This window comes from Pituophis catenifer, unplaced genomic scaffold, assembly GCF_029215685.1.
Source record: "Pituophis catenifer annectens isolate HBS135680 unplaced genomic scaffold, rPitCat1.0.hap2 SCAF_4, whole genome shotgun sequence".
NCBI classification, from domain to species: Eukaryota; Metazoa; Chordata; class Lepidosauria; order Squamata; family Colubridae; genus Pituophis; species Pituophis catenifer.
This window is the reverse complement of record NW_027256884.1, coordinates 113,756,963-113,782,178: the sequence shown is the minus strand read 5'-3', so window position 1 is coordinate 113,782,178 and position 25,216 is coordinate 113,756,963. Positions and strand designations below refer to the sequence as shown.

At 37.7% G+C, this 25,216-nt stretch overlaps 1 protein-coding gene across 3 annotated transcripts in view; it reads left to right on the top strand.

Annotated features, from left to right (window-relative positions):
- Window positions 1-25,216, top strand: part of GRIA4 (glutamate ionotropic receptor AMPA type subunit 4) — a 280,944-nt gene that overhangs the window by 104,218 nt on the left and 151,510 nt on the right. For all 3 annotated transcript variants that reach the window (XM_070943962.1, XM_070943963.1, XM_070943965.1), the window contains exon 3: window positions 7,826-8,065. In XM_070943962.1, the coding sequence (XP_070800063.1) occupies window positions 7,826-8,065 (240 nt within the window). The remainder of the gene's footprint in view (window positions 1-7,825; window positions 8,066-25,216) is intronic.

Below are 25,216 nucleotides of genomic sequence, written 5' to 3'. Positions count from 1 at the left end.
CCTAGAAATCAGGAAACTGCGAGTTCCAGTCCCACCTTAGACATAAAAGCCAGCTGGGTGACTTTAGGCCAGTCACACTCTCTCTCTCAGCAGAACCCATTTTACAGGGTTATTGTTGAGGGAAAAATTAGAGGAAGACGTATGTTAGATACATTCAACACCTTGAGTTATTCATAAAATAATAAAGGCCATATAAAAAGTCTAATAGTAATAATGTTTCTTGAGTATTGGAAAATTACAATCGATAATTTCCAGTGTAGTTTGAGCCTTGAGCCTGCCAGTTTAGTACCTATACCCAGATTACAGTGAGCTCACACAACATTCAATTTAGCTAGCAGAAAATACAGCTTTATTAACCGTCTTTTCCCATGCTGTTATGGTGTCCAGTTTCCAGAGATTGCCTGGAAGAGTCCCTGCAGTTTTCTTGGTGAGATACTTCAAAAGTGGTTTTCCATTGTCTCTCTCTTAGGGCTAAGAGATACTGATTGGCCCAAAGTCACTCGGCTGGCTTTGTGCCTCAGGTGGGAGTAGAACTCACAGTCTCCCAGTTTCCATCCACACCAAATTGCCTCTAATGTATTAAACATTAGTAAATATCAAAAACAATTAACTGGAAAGCATTGGATGGAAAGCAGAGAAAAGCAGGGAGAGTTAAAAGTTTGAAGAAGAGGCAAGGATCTATCTCTCTGTATCAAAAGAATCAAACTTTCCAGAGCCACTGAAAACAATACTATGGGCCTCCATAATAACGAATGAATGGGTTTTGGTTAGTCCATTTGTCAGCCTTTTAGGTACATAAAAACAGAAATACCACCAATTGATCACTCATCTATACTGCCTAATTAAAGAAACATTTTGGTGGATAAAGATGATGCGTTTAATTGACTATGTAACATCAGTTGTTAATTCTTAGCAAGATAGATAGATGATTATGATGGATGGATGGATGGATGGATGGATGGATGGATAGATAGATAGATAGATAAAAAGGTAGGTAGTAGATAGAAAGGTACATAGGTAGGTAGGTAGGTAGGTAGTAGATAGGTAGAAAGGTAGGTAGATAGGCAGGCAGGCAGGCAGACAAACAGATTTTCTCCACCATAATCTGACTCTGACCTGGTCTTCCAATGGTATCCGGTCATAAGTTAATATTTTTGTGCCTATTCTAGATCAACTTATCTAGCATGTCCATAGTGGGGATATGAGCACTATAGTACTTCTGCTTGTTTTCCTCTGACATGTCTATGGAGAGTCTCAGTCATCCAGGTCCCAAAGATGCTTTTTTTTCCCCAAGAGGCAACTGCACTTTCTGGTTTTTCTTTGAAGATGTCCTGCTTCTCATCCAAAAAGTGCAGTCTTCAGCTCTGACTGGATGGGGGGCAATGAAAGGATTTATACTCCTTGCAGGCAGCTGGTCATTTAGTGAGCCCTTAAGGCCACCTGGAGGCTTATCTGTGCCATCAGGGTCACCTGAGTGGTGCAAATGGGTGTGGAACTTTCTTGGAACTGTGTTATAGATTGGGGACAGATGATGTCATCCCCCCCCCCCGTTGAGAGAGGGCTGTTCAGTTTTGACATAGATGGCCTCTTTGACCCCTTTTACGAACCAGCATTCCTCTCTGTCCAAAATGTGGAAGACAGCAAAGTCTAGTTGTGTCTTGGGGGGGGGGGGGTTACCTTTGGGATTGCGCTGACATCATCAAAAATACATTGCCTTCAAAGTCAGCCTGCCCAATAGTGAAAGTCTCATATATCCACCAGTACCTGATGGTTATGTCCTTGGTGAATTTTTATAATTCTTTAAAGTCATCCATATTAGTGACCCTGAATTCATCCTGCTGTAGTAAATGCCACGGGTTACCTTACTGATGTGTGAAGAAATACTTTTTTTATCTACCATGAATTTTTCATCATTCAGCTACATGGGATGACCCTGAGTTTGAAAGATCAAGAGAAAAGTTTCTGCCTTTCCATTTTCTCCATGCCAGAAAGGATGTTAGAAAGCCATCCCGTGTCCATTTTTAATAATAACACAGAACATACATTTTTCTCTTTCTTTTCTTTTCCATTCTGATTAAGCACCCACCTTTTCTACTCTAAGGACGATTTGCCCCTTACTAAATTCATTTGATTTACTAGATGATGTGCTGACAATAGTAATGAATATCTGTAGATGCTGCTTGAGATAATTATGTCCTTTCTTGTTGAAAATTAATACAGTAATGTTTTTTTTTGAAGTAGAAGAAGCATATATGATTAGTCTCTTTGGAGCTACTATGTTTAAAACACTGTTTTCATTAGAACAGGCTGTCATGTTTATGGGCATCCTCCCATTTTAAATTAAAAATACTTTCTTGAGGGGAGAAAGTTCTAGTTTTATAAATGAGCTTATTTTCTTCCTTTTCAAGGAAGAAAAAGAAAAAGACAAGAATACTTATGGCGTAAAATTGGATCATTAAAAAAATCTTACTTTTTTTAAAAAAAATAGGGAAGCTTATATTTTCCCCCTCCTTTCTTCTTTTATTCAAAACAAAAAAGCAATTAAGCTTTATAAGAGATTATTGTATTAATTTGTGGAAAATGATAGTGTGTAGAAATATGCTAATTGTATTCCAGTTTTATCAAAAGAAACATATTACATGAGTTAGGAGCGTCTGAATACAGTGACATCTTTTTCATGTTTTTATTTCAAAGCGCTTTTTATTTAAAACTTAAATAATCTATGTAAGAAGGCAAGACAGAATTTTGGTAAGAATTTAGCTATCTCTAGTTTCCTGTAATCTTAATTACAGGAATATATTTTTCAACATTAATCTTATAAATTTAGAAAAGAGTAACTTAGTCATATCAAGATGATTTCAATAAATGATCAGAGGTGGGTATGTGGCACTTCCAATGCTAGTAAACCTAACTTCCATAAATGGGCTTTGTGGTCCAATAAATTCTGTTAAGCTATGTGTTACCTATCCCTAAAACTAGGGTTTTCAACAAGAGAAAATGGATATAATGGAGGGAGAAGTGAAAGTGTTATTTGTATGTGTGACATATGTGTTATGTGTATGAGATGTGTATATATTTATTGTGTATAGCCTATGTGTACAAGTATCTGCAAATTGACAAAGTCTGGCCAGTAGTTAGTGCAGTTCTCTGTGTCCAAAACATAGTTCTGGCACCAGAAATTATTGTGCATGTCTATTCACTGCAGTGTGTTACTTTACACTTAAGGATGCAATCTTACTCTATTTTAAAGGAAGTCCTGTTGAAAGCTATAGAGCTAAGTAGAGATAGATAACATTGTTATGCACATTAAACAAATCATTCCTTAGACAGAAGCCAAAATCTTTGAAAACAGGTTATAAACATACTTAATCTTTCTACATCATTTAACATGTTCTAGGAATTACTGTACTTCACCGTCTTCTAGTCTTCAGAATATAAAAGACTCCACCTCTGTTCAGTCACCATTATATGAAAATAGAAATGTGAATTGTTTTCTCTTTGACTGTGAACTTATTATATAATGCAGAGAAAGCAACATTTTCACATGTGAGCACATTTTAAAATTTTTGGAGCATATTGTTAGCTTTCTTTCCAAATGGCTGTCATGATGAATATATTCACTTACCAGAAAACAAACTGGATGATTGCTGAAACGGGCCTGTCTTGAAATGCAGGCCCCGGCCTAGAGAGCCCTGTTAGATTAGCAACTTTTCCATAAGCGACCTGTAAACTTATTCTGAAGATAACTCAGGGGTGAAATGCTACCGCCGGCGGATGGTTCAGAGAACTGGTAGTGACAGCAGTGCGAGGCTCCGCCCACCCACCCAGTTGTCCCACCCAGAAGTAACCTGTTTTTTACCCTCTGCGCATGCGCAGAAAGTTTTGCACAGAAGGTCTGTGCGCGCATGTGACATGCAAGCGGAGCACACATGTGCGTGCGGCGCATGCACTTCTGAACCGGTAGGGAAGGTAGGTAGATTTCACCTCTGAGTTAACTGATCTTTTTTCAGAGGTTATAAGGAGGGGAACATTTTCCAAGGGCTTTCGTTGTTTTGAGAAGCCAATGGATATGGAGAACACACACACATACACAAAACGAATCTTAAACTTGCCTTCATTTATGGCATGAAGTTTTCTAGGAGTCAGAAAAGAATCTAATGCATATAGATTGCAATAAATGCAATAAATGAGATGTTTTGGTTTTATTCTTTGTATGTTTTCAAGCTTTCCCAAATTTCCTATTTAATTGGGTTGAACAATGATGAAATGTGTATTGTCATGCCAACACTGCCTGTTTTGTAAGTTCAACAACATTACCCACAGGGTATATGGAGTTTGCACTGTGATATTGTGATGCATACTTCCTCAGTCTGACAAAAATTTCAGATACAGAGGACACCCCAGTCTATACTTTATTTTATTCTGAGCTGTAATAATTATTGACAAAGATATATTCATTTACTCTTTAAGCTCTACTCCTTTTTCTTAAGTTTAACAACCATCCTTTTTTGTTTTCATGTATCTTGATAAACTATGACTTTGTTTTAGACTGATATTTCTATGTCATTTGTGCCTCAGGAATTTGTTAAGGTATTTTAGAACGGGTGTCAAACTCAATCTCATTGAAAGCAGCATCAGGGTTGTGTTTGACCTTTGGGGGCCGGGATGGACGTGACCAGGGTGGGTGTGGCCAGCTTGATGTCCCTTGTGTTGGGGGAGCCTGTGGTGGCTGGAGCACTCTGCCAGTAAAAATGGAATCTGCAAGGGGCACATGAGCTCCGTTTTCGCTGGCAGAGGACCGCGGGCCAGTCCTTTGCTGTGACCCCGCGGGACAGATCTAAGCACCCTGCGGGACAGATGTGGCCCACGGGCGTTGAGTTGGAAACCCTTGTCTAAGAAGGTCTAGGTCTCTCCAGATAGATCACTAAAATAAAGAATTTGCCTTCGTGTGATTAGAAGAATATTAAACATTCTCCTTCCTGATCATCTGGTTTCTGATTAAATGTGGATGCAAAAATATTGATAGCAGCCACATAGAGTATAGACAAGAAAAATTGTCGATTACCATATTCTGTACAATCTGGCTTTCTGAAGGTTGCCAGAAAATCTGAAAATATTTGGAAACTAACTGTCATTCTGGATGCATATTTAGAAAAATTAAATCTGTAGTGATCATTTTGGTGATTGTAATAATGGCCTTTTATGTGGTGTGGTGTGGTGTGGTGTGTTTTTTTCCCCCTTTAAATAAATAATTTACCAGTATCACAGGGATGGATATTATTTGCAAGCTCCCTTGAAGGAAAATATAAAATATCTTACATTAATAAATCAATGGCTGAGTAGCTGAAAGAATATTAAGTAAGATGAGATTAATTAGACAAAAGGTTTTCTTGTACTTTTGGGGTAGGGGGACTCACCAGAGAATATTTTAAAAAGGTTGGCTGTCAATTTCACTATGTTGGAAATGTTAAATAGATTAAGAGATACTTATTTTCTCCACTCTTGCCCCATTTATCATTTAACATCCATAAATGTATTAATATTGTTATGAATACCCTGTTTTCCCAATGAGCGCATGCGCTAAAATAAACCTCCCCCTGAAAATAAGCCCTCCCCAAAAATATTTAAACGCAGAGCTAGAAATCAGGTAAGATGACAAGAGGAGCCCCATCTTCCTCCACATGCCCGAAAATAATAAGACCTCCCTGAAAATAAGGCGAAGCACTTATTTCGGGGTTCAAAAAAATATAAGACAGAGTCTTATTTTCGGGGGAAACACGGTACCAATATAATACCCTTAAATTATAACCCAAAAATGTAGAATTTACAAATTTATCAAAACAGATTACTCAGTGTAATGAAGGTTTGATGATGTGTATGAAAATTGGGCTGAATGATTTTTAAGTGTAAATTTATCCTTGTTAGTCCTGTTTTTTATTTCACTTTTTTCCTGTTTGGTTACTGCGCTTTGGTTTTTCCCCTCCTCTTTTCGTTCTGTGCATTTGCATATAAAAGCACAATGCAAAAGATAATGGAGTTCAAATTCAAAAAAATCTCTACATGGTAGGAAAGGGTTAGAGTTTTCTGTGTGTGTTTGTAGTTCTATTTAAATTATCATGATGTGGTAGAAAAGGGAATGTATTTTCTTTCTTTATAACCCTGTAACTTTGGTTATGGAAAAGAAAAAGAGATGGTGGCAGAAAATATCTATCAGGGTTTTTTTTCCGAGGATGGGTAGGAGCCAGAAATAATCTTTTAGTCATTCTCTCTTCTTCCACAAACCTTCTAGTTACTTTTATCACCCTCTTGAAATACCTGTTTGTCTTGTTTGTTTTTTGCACTAGCAGATGAAGTTATTTTACTTCAAACAGGTATTTCAAGAGAGTACCCAAGAGAGTAACTCGAGGACAGGTAGTCCTCGAGTTACGACCACAATTGAGCCCAAAAATTTATGTTGCTAAGTGAAACTTTTGTTAAATGAGTTTGCCCCATTTTACGACTTTTCTCGCCACAGTTAAGTGAATTGTTGCATTTGTTATATTAGTAACATGGTTGTTAAGTGAATCTGGATTCCCTATTGACTTTGCTTGTCAGAAGGTCGCAAAAGCTGATCACATGACCCCAGGACACTGCAGCCATCATAAAGATGAGTCGGTTATCAAGGGTCTGAATTTTGATCATGTAACCATAGGGGTGCTACAATGTTGTAAGGGTGAAAAACAGTAATAAGTCACTTTTTTCGGAGCCATTGTAACATTGAACTGTCAGTAAATGAACTTTTGTAAGTCGAGGACTACCTGTATGGAGTTTCAGCCATTCACCATTTTACTTTATAGGGTACCATGGATCTATCAATATTTTTAGACATACAAATAATGATGTTATTAAAACAATCTTGCAAGACCTGTTAGGTGCCAAAAGAGATAATGTGACTACAGGACTTGTGTTAGGATGGGTATTACCTGTCTTTACCTACTCATATATTTGCTGCTTGTTTTTATTACACTTCATTACAACTCATTCACTACAATTCATAGACGTGTGGTGCAGTAAAAACAGACCTTAAATTTCCAGAAAGTGCTATTCCTTATCTTTTGAATTTGTAAAAAACTTGTTAAACATTTTTTTCCAGTTGGTACTACTTTAATATATGAAATGTGAAGAAAAATATTAAAACACCAGTGCTGGTTTTGTTAACAATTAAATTTACCAGGTCTTCTTAGGAATGGAATGAGCATGAATTTGATAAAGAAACTGTAGATTATATTATCAGGTCTACTCAATTGTTGGATTCTTTGGAGTTCTGCTTTTCATATTCATCTATATTTCAAGTAAATATATTTTAAAATCTTATTGTGGAACATCGGTAATTATAGGATGATTTGTAAATTGTGCTATGATGTTCAAGTTAATTGTAAAAAATAGAATTTCTTCATAAAAGCTAATTTACGGCTAATTTAATTTTACTATTAATTTGACATAAAATGCATTATAAATTTCAGCTATCATCTGAACTGTTTATCCTGAATCGAAGACTACTTTCTGTAATTATTCACAGAAAGAAAACCAAATAATTAGTTGAAGTATATAATAAGAATTTATTTTGATTGGTAATGTGTATCTTCATGAAGAAAGCTACAACTTTCCATATTACCATGTGATCAAGGCACAGAAAGGAAGCGTTTTCTATATAGTCTGGATCTAGATCTAAATCTAGATATCATCAGCAAGATAAGATCCATATCCTTTAAGTTTAGATTGGAACCGTAGATGTTGCCTATTGTTGCTATGTTGTTTTAATTATATGTTTTATGTTTCCTTTCAGTCTGCTCCCAGTACTCACGAGGAGTTTTTGCTATTTTTGGACTGTACGATAAAAGATCAGTACACACCTTGACCTCATTCTGCAGCGCCTTGCACATCTCCCTCATCACACCCAGTTTCCCCACAGAGGGTGAAAGCCAGTTTGTGCTGCAACTGAGGCCTTCCTTACAAGGAGCGTTGCTAAGTTTGCTGGGCCATTATAAATGGAATCGCTTTGTCTTCCTTTATGACACCGATAGGGGTAAGTAATGTTCCCCTTCATAACACTCACCTACGGAGAGATGTAGTCATGTGTGTAGGAGATGAGCAGGCTAAGCCCGAATGTGGGGATCAAATATGTCATCAGTTTGGAATTACTATGCTCCCACAAGAGACCCAAGTCCAGCTCACATGAATTCCACTGACCTTATCTAGCACCAGTTGGGTTTACCATTACCATTAGTAGATCAGATTCTTGTGTAGCATGTAATCAACGTTTAGTGCTCTGAACTCAATTCCTGTTCTTGACTATGTGTCATAGAAAGAAGAGACCCCAAGAGAGATTTCTTTCACATTTATTAAGTTTATATGCTTCCCATCTCACTGTCCACTGTTCATCCACTAAAGCTGTTCCTCCACTAAAGGGTAACTTTTATGTTTTGCTGGATATATATGACAGTCCTGAAGCAAATTCGTTCGGGTGCTAGAATTGTGCTAGAAATCTGAATGATTTAATTTGTTTCCATTTTGCAGTGGGGGCCCCGCACATGCCCTGCCCCCCCCCCGTGCATGTCTGTGCGGCCCCCCGCATGCCCCCTGCGCATGCGCGGCAGAGACCCAAAGACCAGCTGGCCAGCAGGAGGCGCGCACACATGCGCAGCAGAGCTGAACTGGGGTGACTGCTCGCATGCCCACAGAGAGCGCGCTCCGTGTCACCTCTAGCATGCGTGCCATAGGTTCGCCATCATGGTCATAGGAGATATGTCAGAAGTATTTGAGATTCTAGTTTATTTCTGCTGCATTGCTACAAAAATGGACACATGCACATTTTCTTTCTTATTAAAATTATTTCATTTAATTTGTAATCTTTTCTCGTATGATTTATTGTATTGGTAATTTTGTGCAGCTCTTTATGAAAATAATCCTTACATTGTACTATTTTATTTGTGCCTAGTTCTGTTTGTTCTTTTTGTGTTTTTAAAATGTTCAGATAAAAAAGCTTTGGTTTCATTTGGTTCTGCTTTGCAATTTGTTTTGGGTGAGCATAATATAGTAAATAAGACAGAAAAATAAATAAACAGTGCTAGTTCCGCTTAAAAAAAAACAAATTCCCCCTTTCTCTTCTAAATTCCAAAGATAAATTATAGGCTCACCATTTTGAAATATGTGACAGCATACCACAGGCAGTTTCAGAATTTTCTTCCCTGAAATATGATTTGTAAACTATTCCTCAAGAAACTATACAAAAAACTTGGAATATTATGAATACATTTTTGAGATGGAGATTGGTAAAATTTTTATGCATTCATATGAAAAAATCCAGAATGGTTGCTCTGCTAGCCTATAGCCTGAACGAAATGAAAAGTCTTGCTAATTTACTGGTTAACCACTTGATATCACAATCTTTCTTGCCGAGGATCAAAATGACAAACATATTTGATGAAATAACCTTTAGCTGACATAAATGTGTGCATCCTAGCATCCACTTTTCCTCTTTACTCACTTTCCTAAACCTCTTTCAAAAAACAGCTCAAATTAATCCCTCAATCCTCTGCAGCAGATATTAGTAGTAATAAGTACTAGTCATGGTGTTAAAGAGCTGAGGTAGTATTTTTTGAGTATAATATTGAAGATAACTTGAAACAGCTGCTTTGCAATGATGTGCCTCTCTCTAACTAGCTACTTAACTATAACTTCATGAAGCAGTTTTTATAGTAGGCTTACATGCTTTTTACTCTCTTTACCCTTAGACCTGGGATATCAAACTGGCGGCCCGCGGGCCAAATGCATCACACGCAGGGCACGCCCATCCACAAAGGCAAAAACAGCCATGATATGTCACATGATGTCACGTGATCGAGTTTGACACCTGTGCCTTAGACTATAAAGCACCCGCAAATCACTACTCAAACATCACTTTCTCAGTTGTAAACTAAATGTGTTTTTCAGCTAAATATCATTTAAACCGAAACAGTCAGAAAACCAAGTTTTCTTCTTGGTTTTCAAACTGAAATTTGAGTGTATAAGAATATAAATATATTTAACAAATTCCTGGTTGTCCTCATGTTAAACCATAATGCTTTTACAAGCCTCTGACAATTAGGCAACTCTTCGGCGGAAGAGGTTGTAGAAAAAATGCTTTTAAAAGCCTCTGATGATCCCAGCTGAGCCGCGTGATCATCAGAGGCTTTTTTTTTTTACTTTTAAAAGCATTTTTTCGGCTGAAGAGGTTGTAGAAAAAATGCTTTTAAAATTAAAAAAAACCCAGCTTCTGATGATCGCGCAGCTCAGCTGGGCATGGGGGGGGCAGGGATTTTTGCTACCAGTTCTCCGAACCACCCGCCGCCATCGCTACTGCATGGGTGATCCGGTCCAAACTGGGAGCATTTCACCCCTGAGACAGGGTCTTATTTTCGGGAAAACACGGTAGTTGTAACTGATGATGATTTTACAACCTATTTTTGTGTGATTGTTAAGTGAGTTATGGGCCGGTTTTGCTGAAAACTGAAAATAAATGCAAAATTTTTGGAATAACGTTGTTAAACATGGTCATGTGACCACAGAATGGTGCAGACAGCCATAAATGCAGGCCAGTTGCTGAGTGCCCAAAGTATGGTGATGTGATTGCATGGGGGCGACTATCAGAACTTTGAATCTGGGTCATAAGTACCCCCCGGTAGGTCCTTTGTAACTTCAAATGATTGCAACCGATTGTAAATCAAGGATAACCTGTACATTGTTATTATTACCAATTTTCTTGGTACTAGAACATTGCAATGTTTTTCAGCTTCCTAGACTATAACTAGCTCTAGAATTCTTGAAGATCTCTATCCGCATTGCATTCAGCAATTAGTTTTTGATCTACTTAATTGCCTGTTACTTGCTGAGACTCTGTCACTACTGATAAGCATGCCATATTTACAGCATTTAGAAACAAAGATATGCAATTCAGTCATATTAGCTGATTTTAAAGTTACATGTGAATTTTACATGTAACTGATCCTACTAAATTTATTTTGGATGTTAAGATCAGAAATATAGCAAAGCTAAAGTATTTTTTCCTTTATTTGTATTCAATGTATTTAAGCCCTGATGGCGCAGTGGTTGGATGGCTGTATTGCAGGCTAACTCTGCCCGCAGTCTGGAGTTCGATCCTGACAGGGCTCAAGGTTGATTCAGCCTTCCATCCTTCCAAGGTCAATAAAATGAGGGCAATATACTGACATTTATAAACCACTCAGAGAGTGTGTAAAGCACTATGGGGAAGTCTAAGTGCTATTGCTACTGCTGTTTTATGATTTTGAAGTTAAAATAGGATTATTGCTGTTACAGATATGTTTCCTGACTGATCAGCAGGGTTTGCAGCTGATAAGATTTGATTTTAGGGAAAAGTTTCCATCTCCTGCTCTGCACATTGCACCAAATTATACATGAAGTAAACAGAAGCAATTCAGAGCTGCACTGCTGTCTGTGGTTTTTAATGCGAGTACGATACCGATCTGCATGAAGCAGGTAATGGGTATTCAACACTGCTTTATGGAAATCGCATATCAGCATTTACTGATATGCATTCAGCATTTTGTTCATATAAAACAGAAGCTTTCACGCATCTTACTGGTGTGTGCTTTTCATTGTAAATTTAAGCTCAATAAGAAAGTGTCTTGGAATACACAACAAACATTGCTGCCAGACCAGTATCTCAGATAGACCTCCCTAGTGATGCTGGAGTAGAGCAAGACTCACAGTATACTAGAATGTCTATGGAGATTCTCAATATTCCAGGTCATCGTTGACCCAAAGGTGCTTTTTCCAAAAGGCAACTGGACTTTCTTGTTCTTCTTTTTGTTTTTCCTTTGAAAATGGTTCGCTCCTTATCAAAAACTGAAGAAGCTTCTTGAATGAAAAGCAAAATGTTTTCAAAGGAAAAAAGAAGAAAGAAAGAAAGAAAGAAAGAAAGAAAGAAAGAAAGAAAGAAAGAAAGAAAGAAAGAAAGAAAGAAAGAAAGAAAGACTAGTTGACTTTTTGGAAAAAGCGCCCTTAGGACTGCACAGTAGGATATCTCTCAAAGCAACCCATTTCCGGGAAGTTACTTCAGCGCTATCTGATTGGCATCACTTAAGGCAGCATTAGTTAAATGAGGGTATTCAAGGCCACTCCTAAACCTCAGGTCAGTCACACTGGTTGACAGACAGTTGATAAATGAGGATCCTGCATTTCAGGCATCCAAGGAAGCTTTGAAAAGCGTGAAAGGAGGAAGCCAGCTACACATCCACACTCGTATGCTTTAGAATTTTATTTCTCTGTGGACATCTGAGTCCGGCAGCTGCTGTACTTAGCCTTTTATGCAGCCACAGGTGTTGGCTTCAGTGCTGGAACCCACAGTCATGGGAGACAAAGACAAGCACAGTAGTAGCTGCCAGGGACTGGCAATTATGCCAAGCAAACATTGAATGTAAAACAAATGCATGTGCCAATTGGGCTCCAAACTGAGTTTCTAGTTCAGGGGAAAAAAAAATTAACTTGTCTTTTGAGAAGCATTCTCTGTACACTATAGACAAATGCCCAAAGCTGTTATAAGGTACAAGGCACGCATTTTGTTGGAACAACAACCGCAACAAAAGTGGATTAGAAAAAGAAGGCATAGGCTTTCAAAGACAAAAGCTGATTAGCTTTCCTGAAATGATCTCACATTCCTTTATGCACAGGGGGTCAAATTAATCTACAATTAATCTCCACATATTTCACCAGAGTTGAGGAAAGCCAAAATCCTACGAGGGCAAAAAGTCAATAAGGATACATTTCTTCAGAGATCATGTCCTCAAAAGCCTGTCACTTTTTGGGCTCTCCCTTCTCTGTGTATTTCAGATCCCAAAAGCTACAGTATACCAGAGGATTTCACTTTCTTCTTGACAGCTTGCTTTCACGACATATTAGCCTCCTACTTAAAATCTTGATAAGATATCGAGTGGCAGAGGTAGTGAAGTCACCTTCTCTAATCTAAACCGTGTGGGTTTGGGGATCTGGCTTTTTGAAGCAGAAAGAAAAAAGCTGGTGATATACGTTGTGATGTTTGTATATGAGAAACACAAAATGAATGTCTGCCTTTTTAACTCATCTGCAGTATTAAAACACAAGTACAGTAGAATTGCTGTGAGAGGCTAGTAGGCCCTATGAGGTAAATCTTCAGACTGTTTTGTATTTGTTTTGTGATTTGGGCAGGGGGAATTAATTGGTGCTTTGTAGATGACAAAGTCTAGGTCTATTACAAAGGATTCCAATAGGAATCAATTCAGAGAATTTGTGTGTGTGGGATGAAAGAAAACCTAATTCCGAAAAACTCTGCTTATGTTAGAGTAGAATAATATTGGAGCATACACAGATAGAAGGTGGTTGTTTTTGTTTTAATATATTGCGTTGATGAAATTGTGAACCTGCTAAATCATAAATAAGTGAAAAAAGTGTACAAATTATAGGAGTTTCCTACATTCTCAGTGATGCTATAGTATGGATTCTCTTTACAATTTGTCCTGTGGAAAGTCCTTCCAAAAAAGTTGTGATTTTAATCCTTTTCATTCAGAATCTTTTCATAAATTAGATTTTGGAGAAAAATAAGATTATCACGATGGAAGTATTTATATCTGTGAAAGTACTACATGAATGCATAATAATTCTGCAAAGCACTGGTTCTGGAACGTAGGAATTGGTCAGGAGCCAAATATAACATATTACCATAAATATTTAACTACTGCTGCACAGGATTTTTGATTGAGTGACCTAAGCAAATGGAGGTTCCCACTCTGAGGAATTCTTCTAAATTGAAAGCAAGTAGATAAAAGAGAGAAAGGAAGGAGATAATAAATTGAGGAATGAAATCAAGCCAACAGACTTCTATTTTTGTTTTTTAAAGTAAATATAAATATTTTTTCTATACTTACAGCAGGCAACGTTTTAAAATCCAAAGACTGCACTTGACTTTTTGGGGGATAATGAGAGTCACCATGATGGACTATAGGTAGTCCTCAATTTACAACTATAAACTAAAATTTCTGTTTCTAAGCAAGGCAATTGTTAGGTGAGCCACATAACATTTTTGGCCATAGTGATTAAGCAAATCATTGCAATTGTTAAATGAGTCCAGCCTCCCCTTTTGACTTTGCTGGTTGGTAACCAGCTGGGAAGATTGCAAATGGCAATCACATGACCCCAGGACAACAGTTGTAAATATATTCCAGTGCCAAAAGACCAAATTTTGATGACCGTGGGGATGCTACAAGTTATAAATGCGAGGACTGGTTATAAGTCACTTTTTTTTACTGCCGTTGTAACTTTGAATAGTTGCTAAATGAATGCTGTACTTCAAAGACTACTTTAGCGATGAATTTAGATGAAGCACATTGGTGGAGCCAAAATTTGCTTCCTATCTTCTGAGTTTTGGTATGAATTTGTGCATTTACTTTTTTTAACCACTGTAGCTAAGCCTATATAACACGTTTCTTCGTGTGGTTCATGTCAAATCAGCTCCCTTTTGTCCTAAAGCAGAGGTGTTAAACTGGTGGCCCGCAGGCCAGATGCATCATGTGCAGGCCACGGCCATCCCAGCTCTGCAAATATGAAAAATGTCTTGAAATGTCATATGACGGCAACGTGATACGTGAGTTTGACATCTGTGCCCTAAAGAAAACCTTCCATGTAACATCTCGTTCATCCGCGTCTCTATTGGTTGTTAATTTGTATGAAGGGAAAAGTCTGAATATCAAATCATGGACCAGAAACAATTTGTTTTCTGCTTTTCTGGAGGAATATGGAGATGGCCTAGAAGAATCCTCAGCAACCGTTATGTAAAAACCAGCTTAATCCTGGAAGGTAGCAGGGAGTAAGAAAGAAACAAGATTTCCCTAGTTTGATTGTCTTTAGGATGAGAAGAAGGAGAGAGAATCTCTGTCAGGCTTTCAAGATTCTGTTATTATACCCTTTAATAAAGTTCTAGGAGTTGTGGTGGAGTCTGTTTCCTGACATGGTCTACCTTGCAGGGCTGACAGCTTTACCCAATCAGTAGTGCAAAGTGAAACTACATTCAATGAACAAAAGATTATTCTTCAATCATAAATGCACAAATAGAATAAGCAGCCTGGGAAAATACATCAGTTTTGATCAGCAATAAATATACTCTCTGCCAGGGTATTTCTTCAGAGTGGGATAGATAAACATCATCTGAGATTTAAATTACTAGAGATGAGATCACCTTAGATAAAAGTGAAATTCAGGTCCTGGTTAGGAAAAATGCTGTGATGCAATTTGCAAATTGCATCTGTAGTTCTCTGCAGCTGAATATGTGCATAAATGGGAAATGGCCCGCAACATTCAGAGCAAAATCAATTGACTTCAAAAGAGAAAATATTTAAAAGGGAGGGAGGTGAAAGAAGATACAAGATGCTGAAGCATTTGCAAATGTGCTTGATGTTATTCATGAGGGTTGTTTGTGATGGTTTTAGGTTGCCTTTTATTTTGTGGACGTAGAAATGGAGTCTGCCTCAGCAGGCACCTTTCATCATTTTGCAGACTCTTGTAATGCTTTAGATGCTTTTTCTGAATGTGCAGTATCTGTGAGTTTTTAAACTTAATATTACCCATTGTTGTCATACCATTGAATCACCAAGCCTACACAAATATGCAGAGAAAATAGAAGCAGTCATGAATGCCCCAAGGTTACAAGATACGTTGCAACTACACTCCTTTTTAGGATTTGTTAATAATTATATAAGATGCATGCCAAATTTAGCTACTATGAGACATTCCTTAAACATGTCATTACAGTAGGAACTACAGTGTGAACAAAATTATGACTTCAAACACTCAAATATTAAAACCCACACTTACCTCCTGTGAAATTGGCTTGTGAAGCATCGCAATATGGCATCGGCATCATGCACCATGAAAGCTGGTAGTGAATTCTCAATACCTTTTTTTATTATTATCATGCTCACTTAAAGCTACATAGAAAAAATACTGAGCTTAATTTGGAGAGTTAAATATTTCAACCAGTATCTGTACAGAAGAGAGTTTATTCTCATCACTGATCATCAGACATTACTTGAAACAAGTCTTCAAAGTATAATAAAGCATTTACAGATTTGTAAATATAATCCTGGTGGGGAATGGTATAAGTATATTGTATTATCACTAATGTTTGATTAAGCATGCCTATGGTCTTGTATTAACTTTATTGTGTTGACCTACCATTATGCATTGGAACTCTTCAGATTCACTGGGTTGATTTAGTGAAGAAGAAAAACCTACTTCTCATTTGATTATCTTTTGTTTGGTCAATGGAAAAGGTACAACAAAAAACTGACAAAAATGTGGGGCAGAGTTAGTTTCATTGTGTAAATTAAATCCAAACCAATTCTCATATCCACCATCTAATTATATCACCACATACTCTGCTCACATTCCTGGAACTTAAGTTAGCTTGATCTTAAAGTGAGGATAAAATTCACAGTTCAAAGATTACAGTATCTTTCTTTTCTTCTGAATGCCTACTTTGAAAAGGAGAAATGCCTACATTGCTAGAGGAATAGGGCAAGGGACAGACAGGAAGGCCTAAGCTATTTAAGGGTTGCCTAGGTTTTCCCCCACAATCTCTTCCATTTAAAACATTTTTTTTTCTTTTTTGTACCTTCCAGTCAGTGTTGACTCTTAGCAACTGTTTGGACAATTCTTGGCAGTTTTCTTGGCAATGTTTTGGTTGCCATTTTCTTAGCAGCCAAAAAAGCTAATACAATCCTTGGTTATATAAACAGAAGCATAGAATCAAAATCACGTGAAGTATTAGGATCACTTTATAAAGCCCTAGTAAGGCCACACCTGGAATACTGCATCCAGTTTTGGTCACTACATTACAAAAAAAGATGTTGAGACTTTGAAAAAAAAAGTGCAAAGAAGAGCAACTAAGATGATAAATGCCTGGAGACTAAAACATATGAAGAACAGTTGAAGAATTGGGTCTGGCTAGTCTAGAGAAAATAAGGACTGGGGGGGACATGATAGCAGTATTCTAGTATTTGAGAGGTTGCCACAAAGAAGAGGGGGCCAACTTATTTACCAAAGCATCTGTAGCAGGACAAGAAACAATGGATAGAAAAGGAATCAAGGAGAGAAGGAATCTGGAACTAAGGAGAAACTTCCTAACAGTGAGGATAATTAACTAGTGCAGCGGTCACCAACTGGTAGTCTGTGGACCATTTTTGGTCCATGAGAAAATTTTGGTAGTCCGCAGAAAAATTATTTGCATTTTTTATGTTGAACTAAATCAGGGGTCCTCAGACCCCTGGGCTGGATACGTGCAATGAACATTTATGTTGCTGCAGAGAGTCTCCCCCTTAGGTGTCTTTTTGTGTGGGTTGGAGGGGGCAAAAATTTTGACTTGGGGTCTGCTTCAATCTCCTGGTGTGGGGCTTTGGGCGAGGGATGGAGGGAAGTGCCGTTGCTGGCGAACAGCTGGAGGGCCTTGTTCCAGTGGGACTGCCTCATGGCCTGGAACTAGGTGACCATCTCAGCTGAGCCTCCAGGTGCCGGTACCCTGCCATGCGCTCCCATAGGTCTTCTCTCTGCTTGGAAAGCCTATGCTCCTAGTCCTCAGTAGCCTCCTTCTCGGTCAGATCCAATTTGAACTGAGCCAGGTGTTTTGCCAATTCTTTCTCGTGGTGGCTGCTTAGCTCCAACAACTGCTTCCTGTTGGGGCCCTAAGGAGCCCGGGCGGGGAGGTGAGGAGTGGCTGGCAGGGGAGGGGCGAGTAGAGGCTGGTGTTGTGCCCCTCGACGTGAGTGACATCGAGTTGGCCATGCCCACCCAATCACATGACCACCTAGCCACGCACACCTGGTCATTAGGCAGATCATATTAGTGGTCCGCAGGATTTAAAATTATGAATTTAGTGGCCCCTGAGGTCTGAAAGCTTGGTGACCCCTAGTGGAACAGCTTCCCAGCAGAAGTTCTAGGTGCTTCATCACTGGAGGTTTTTAAGAAGAGACTGATCACTTGTCTAAAATGGTATAGGGTTTCCTGCTTGAGCAGAGGGTTGGACTAGAAGACCTCCAAGGTCTCTTCCAGCTGTATTCTGATTGATATTCTTCTTCCTAGGACTGAGACAGAGTGACTGGCCCAAGTTCGCCCATCTGGCTGGGTGCCTAAGTTTCTCCCAGTTTCTACCCTGATGCCTTGACCATTACTGTACTACCAATGTACAGTTTCAGATTCTGGCCATTTGTGTGGAGATACTAGAGCAGATTTTTATTTAAAAATGTAAATGAAAGTGCCTGTTTTCAGGATGCAGGAGAAGAGAAAAGAGCAGGTCTGGAGCAAATAATAAAAGACAGAAAGTTATGCTGTATGTCTGCTTGGCAAATTAAAAATTGACAAATCACCTCATTCCACTAGAATTCATCTGATAGTCAAATGTAATATTGCAGCATTATTAATAACAATGCATTTTAGAAAAGTAGGGTTAAACCAATATAATATTTTGTGGTGGGAAAAGAGAATCCAGGAAATTACAGGCTAGATAATTTAATCTTTGTTCCATGTAAAATTGTAGAAAGTGGCATTAAAAAGTAGGTTATCAGCCAAGCTTTTTGAAGAAGCAAGCTATTTGTTCAGTCATTCATTCATCGTTCAATATTGCAGCCCTTCTTAAACACACAAGTCTAGTTCATAATAATAACAATAACAATAACAATAACAATAATAATAAATAATAGTAAAACCAAAAATAATAGAAACAATAGCAGAATTAATAAGTTTGTCTTATTCAAGGTGAGCCCTGACTCAGAAACATTTTAGAATTTGAATAGTATCAATAAATATATAGGAAATGGTGATCTGATAGAGACTGAATATTTGGATTTTTTTAAAAATGTACTGTATATCGCAGCAGGCTTCTCTATCAATTTAGCACTGCTGAGAACAGGTTGTTTTAAGATTATGTAGCTCATGAAAGAGGCAACAGTGGGTAGGAAATGCAATTCTCGCAATGGGCAAGTGTATGCAGTGAGCTCCTGACAGAATCTTTCCTGGGATTTTTACTGTACTTTTTAACTTGTTTCTAAAAAATAGCTGGAATTACGTTTGAGCAATAAGATTGTCAGCTTTACAATGATCCCAATTGTTAAAAGCAAAAAAAAAAAAAAGAAGAAAGAATGGTAAGTATGCTCATAATGATCTTTACACATTGGGTAAATGTGTTCCAATGGTAGTAAGAAAGAAGTGGTGAACATCGGAGCAAAATAAATAAATATTTTTATTTATTTATTAATTTAACTTGTAAACTGCTCATCTCACCTAGAGGTGACTATTCTCACTGTATATAGACACCAATGGAATATAAACTGGCAGCAAATGACCAAAATAACTCCTGAAATTGTGGTGAATGAGTAAATTAAAGTATCATCATTGTGAAAAAGATTATTCCTGCCTACTGTTTTTTAGCTTATTTATTAGTAATAAATTCAAATTAGTTCAATTGAGCTTGTTAGTGAAGTGATAAATCAAAATTAAGTTGTAGCATGAACTTAATACAGCATATAGTTATTGTAGGGAAAATTAATGTCCCTAAAATACATGGATTTAACTAGATTATATGACTTTAAAGAGAATTTGTCCAATTTATGAGAGATAAAGCCACAATTTTAATCATGATGGCTATATCATCACCATCATCATCATCTCTGAGGGGACTTTTTTTGCATGTCATTCAGAGCAGTATTTTATGAAGAAATATGTAATGAGGCCTTCTCAGTCAGTGGGCCCTAATTATAACCACTCTTTACCTACAGCCTAAACTGTCAAATTAATTGTCAAATAAATATGGATCTAGCTATTCATTCAACCTTTGGGGTCTTAGCAATTTTTTTCTCAGGTATTTTACTGTATAATTTATTTTATCCCACTCAATTTTTTTTTGCTAGAAAGCAGATTAATTTCAATAATGAATAAATGAATGCTATCTCTGAGCATTAGTCACTGGAGGGGTTTTTTTTTTCCCCTTTCTCATTTAGATGTTATACATTTTGTTCATTCCAAATATAAATATAGGAGTTAATTGGGCAATGCAGAAATGTCAGAAACAAATAATAGAAGAGAGATACTAGCATCCTATTGTATTATTATTATGGCACTCCCTTTATGATAAGCTACAGCATGCTGGATTTGCATTAATTTGTTAGATGTTTTTTTTTTCCATTCAGCAATCATTCATTAAAAAGCAATGCTTTCTGTTTAAAGAAACAGATTTTTCAGTTAGTTTTAAGCTAATAGGTTCAGAGGTATTTGATTATAAGTCAGGTATAAGTCAGAAAAAAGTGTGTTTCTTTTGCTTGTTAAGTTACTGCATTTTAGAACATAAACTGGTCATCAGTCAATGCATATATTCAGGTTGGGATGACAGAAAATTTATATTGAATTGGCAGAGATCCATAACTACCCTGGGTCACATTTTTCATGCTGTCTACCAAATCCCACAAGCTTGTTTTTGTTTATTGCTAATACCAGGCCTGTGAACCATGGCACATGTTCTTATTGAATCAGTCATTTATTACGCTTGCCATAAATTAAAGTTTCTGCAACTTGCTAGGACTTCCAGTAATATTTAATTTGTCTGTAGGGATACCTTGATTGAAGTAAAAAGTGTGCTAATTTGGGATGGGTGGATTTATATAATTTTCAATATCACTTTTTCAGTCATTCTTTTAAGTATTCTAAATCTTTAGAGCTTTTGTAGGTACTAAAGAAAAAAAAATCAAAATTGTGTTTATTAAGAACATATTTATTTCCCTTACAATATTATATCATTAAGAAGAGCCCTACTAAACCCATAGACCCATCCAGTTCAGCTTTTTATGTTGTACGGTTCCAACAAGATATATTTCTGAATCCAATCACTGTCCCTTGTCAGCAATCAGTACACAAAGCCTGTGGCCAATGGTTTTAGGAAACCATAAGCAGCATCAAAATTTGTAGCCATTGTTAACCTGATTCTCCATGACCCTGCCCATGTTCATTTCATTTTAAAATTATCCAAAACTGGCACAAATGCACATTGCCAATATATCCCAAAGGTGTTTTTCTTTTCAAGAGGCAACTGGACTTTCTGGACTTTCATTGAGAAGTTGGACCTGTGATTTCTGCAGAATGTTTTCTGCTCTGTGTCCCTTCACTGTTGAACACAGGAATAGGATATATATATATATATATATATATATATATATATATATATATATATATATATATATATATGTATATGTATATGTATATGTATATGTATATGTATATGTATATGTATATGTATATGTATATGTATATGTATATGTATATATATGTATATGTATATATATATGTATATATATGTATATATAATGTATCTCTATCTCTTTTGTTGTTGTTAGTTGCAAAGTCATGTCCGACCCATTGTGACCCCATGGACAACGTTCCTCCAGGCCTTCCTGTCCTCTACCATCCTCTGGAGTCCATTTAAGCTCACTCTGACTGCTTCAGTGACTCCATCCAGCCACCTCATTCTCTGGCGTCCCATTCTTCTTTTGCCCTCAATCTTTTCCAGCAATAGGCTCTTCTCCAGTGATCTCTATGTCTCTATCTATCTATCTATCTATTCTATATTATCTATATCTATACTCTATTTTCCAGCCCTGAACCTCCCTGCATTTAGTTTCAAGGATGATTTTGAGGTCTAACATAGTTAGAGGGAAATAACATTTCTTTTTTTCCATGTTATCTAGATCACACATAGTTTAACTACTATCATGTCATGCATTACTTTCTTTCATTCCAAACTAAAGTGCCCAACTGCAAAAGGATTTTTGGGGATGGGGCGGTTTGTTTCATTTTGTGTTTTGTTATGTAGGCTTATCCAATATCCCCTAATCATTTGGTTGCCATTATTTGCTGCTTTGTAATATCTTTTCTAAACTGTAATAATCAGAACTGTACACAACACTTCAATTTTGGTTTTACCAATTTCTGTACAATAAAGGCATTATTGTAGCAAGTGCTATTATTTTCATTGCCCTTCCTAATAATGTTGGAATGTTCTTTTTGCTTTGTTTTGTTTTTTACAACAGCTGTATCCTGAGTTAACACAATTATTGAATTTTCTACTGTATCTCTGAGATTCCTTTCCTTTCAGTCACTTCAGGAAATATATTAGTATATTTGTATTAGTGATGTAGTAATGTAAAGGCACAACTGGAATTTTTGAGCCAACACTTTACACTAAAGTGTAAAGCAGCCCCCCCAAAAAAGCTAATGTAATCCTTGATTGTATAAAGAGACGCGTAGAATCAAAATCCCATTTTGGTCACCAAATTACAATAAAGATATTGAGACTTTGGAAAAATTGCAGAGAAGAGATAGTAAGGCAATTAAAAGCCTGGAGACTAAAATATATGAAAAATGGTTGCAGGATTTGGATTTGGCTAGTCTAGAGAAAAGAAGGACTAGGGGAGACATGAGAGCAATATTCCAGTATTTGAGAGGCTGCCACAAAGAGGAGGGGGTTAACTTATTTTTCAAAAGCACCAAAAGAAGGCAAGACAAGAAACAATGGATGGAAAGTAATCAAGGAGAGAAGCAACCTGTAATTAAGGAAAAACTTCCTAACAATGAGGACAATTAATCAGTGGAACAGCTTGCCTTCAGAAGTTGTGGGTGTTTCATCATTGAACGTTTTTAAAAGGAGACTGGCAGTCACTTGTCTGAAATGATACAAGGTCTCCTGCTTGAGCAGGGGTTGGACTAGAAGACCTTGAAGGTCCCTTCCAGCTCTTTTCTGATTGATTGATTGATTGATTGATTGATTGATTGATTGATTGATTGGAATTTGCAATTTGATGTTTGCAGTGGCACAATAGCTGTTAGTGCCTGGGAAGCCTGGCTGCAGTGGTCCTAAGGTAAGCGGGTAAGACATCCCCTGAAAATAAGACCTGGTGCTTATTTTGAGGCCCAAAAGAAAATAAGACCAAGTCTTATTTTCAGGGAAACACAGTAGCAAGAAAAGGAACTGCTTTTCAGGAATTTTTTTTTTTTTTTTTTTTTAATTTGATTTATATGCCGCCCTTCTCCGAAGACTCAGGGCGGCTTACAATGTGCTCAGCAATAGCCTTCATCCTTTTGTATATTTATACAAAGTCAGCTTATTGCCCCCACAACTGGGTCCTCATTTCACCTACCTTAGAAAGGATGGAAGGCTGAGTCAACCTTGAGCCTTGGCAAGATTCGAACCCTGCAGTAATTGCAGGCAGCTGGTCTTAATAAGCTTAATAACAGGGTGCTTTAAACCCCTGTACCACCAAGGCTCAAGCAGAGTATGAAACATAGACAGGTTGGGTGTGCTTTTTCTTGGTCAGTGGTTTCTGTATAAATAGCAATTAAGTAGAATCATCTAGATCAATGATGGCTAACCTTTTTGCCATTGCGTGCCAAAAGCAGGGGGAGGCTGGGGGGGATCGTGCACATGTGTGCCCACACCCATAATTCAATGCGCCCTGCCACCCGGGCATGTGCATGCGACCCCCTGCGCTTCCCCTGCTTTTGGCACGTGATGGCATGGTGGGCTCGGTAGCCCCGTTTTTTGCCCTCCCCAGGCTGCAGAGGCTTTCTAGGAGCCTGGGGAGGGCGAAAACGGCCTTCCCCAGCCCCTTGGAGGCCCTCCGGAGGCCGGAAACAGCCCGTTTCTTGACTTCCGGTGGGCCCGGAAGGCCCAAAATTCAGTTGGCTAGGGTGCGCATGCGCGCTGGAGCTGAGCTAGGGCAACGCTCGTGTGCCCACAGATATGGCTCCGCGTGCCACCAGTGGCACGCGCGCCACAGGTTCGCCATCACGGATCTAGATAATTTGCTAAAAGAATGCAAATGACCAGCTGTCTGCAAGGAGTATAAATCTTTCCATCTCCCACCATCCAGTCAGAGCTGAAGAAGCTTCTTGAATGAGAAGTAAAACATCTTCAAAGAAAAACCAGAAAGTCCAATTTCCTCTTGAAAAAGCACCTTAGGGACAACAATCCTGACCTGGATGACTGAGAATCTCCATAGACATCTAGATAATGGGAATCATGCCAGATACGCTGTACGTGATCGGAAGAAGTTCAACTTGTAATACACTCTGATGTTTAGATATGCATTTCATGATTTCGTTTAATTGGTGAGGCTGTGTTTCAAAACAAGCATATAGTTAATCAGAAACTTCCCATTTCGTTGGAAGGAATTTTACAGTTTAAGATTTTCTTACTTTTCCCCTTCAGTAAGGAGTTATGACGGAATTAGATTCAGATGTGATGATGCATTGAGAGCCAAAATTCTGCTTAACAGATGATCTCTTAGGAAATGTTTTCAGTTATCCCAACACACCATTGCTAAATAGGATGCTGTTAATTCAGATGGATCTCAGCCATTTCACTTGGACAAGTTTGAATACCTTTCACAGGAAATAAGTGTAAGGGCGGCGGTGGCGGGAACAGAGAAGAAATAGCTGTCTTAGAAATGAATCAACACAAACCAGAACATCTGCTCATCAGAAATTAACAGATAGTTTTTATCTATACTGCTGTTTTTTTTTTTATATCATTGCAAACATGATAATTTTTTTTACAATGTCAGTTATTTTTGTCAACATGTTATGAAATCTACATTAGCTATGCAGAAATATAAAGCTCTCGTGTTTGAGCTTCTATTTTGCATTTATGGATATGAATCTTTTGCTTATTGCTGCGATCACAACTGTTTCACTTTTTTCCCCCTTTTGCTTTAATAGCTTGTCAGTAAGCTTGGAACTGAGAACACAAGTGTGTCAAGGGTTGTGGTGGTTTTTTTTAATTTGCCTTGTTGTTCATTCCATTACTAATGGTGGCTTACAACACAATTAAAAAGCACAGAGAATAAAATAGTGATAAATCTGATACAATTGGAGTCAAAGTTAAAACTAAAAATGACCATTAAAATAATCAAAAGTTAAAATATTGGAGAGATACTTCCTAAATACTGGGAAAGCAAGAACCTAAAATCTCATTAGGAGGGTATTCCATCGGCTGACAAGTATCCACAGTCAGGCGTGGGGATATATACTTCATTTGAAAGATTAATAAATTGAGAACTTGAATGCAAGATATACTGGGTGACAAACAAGGAAA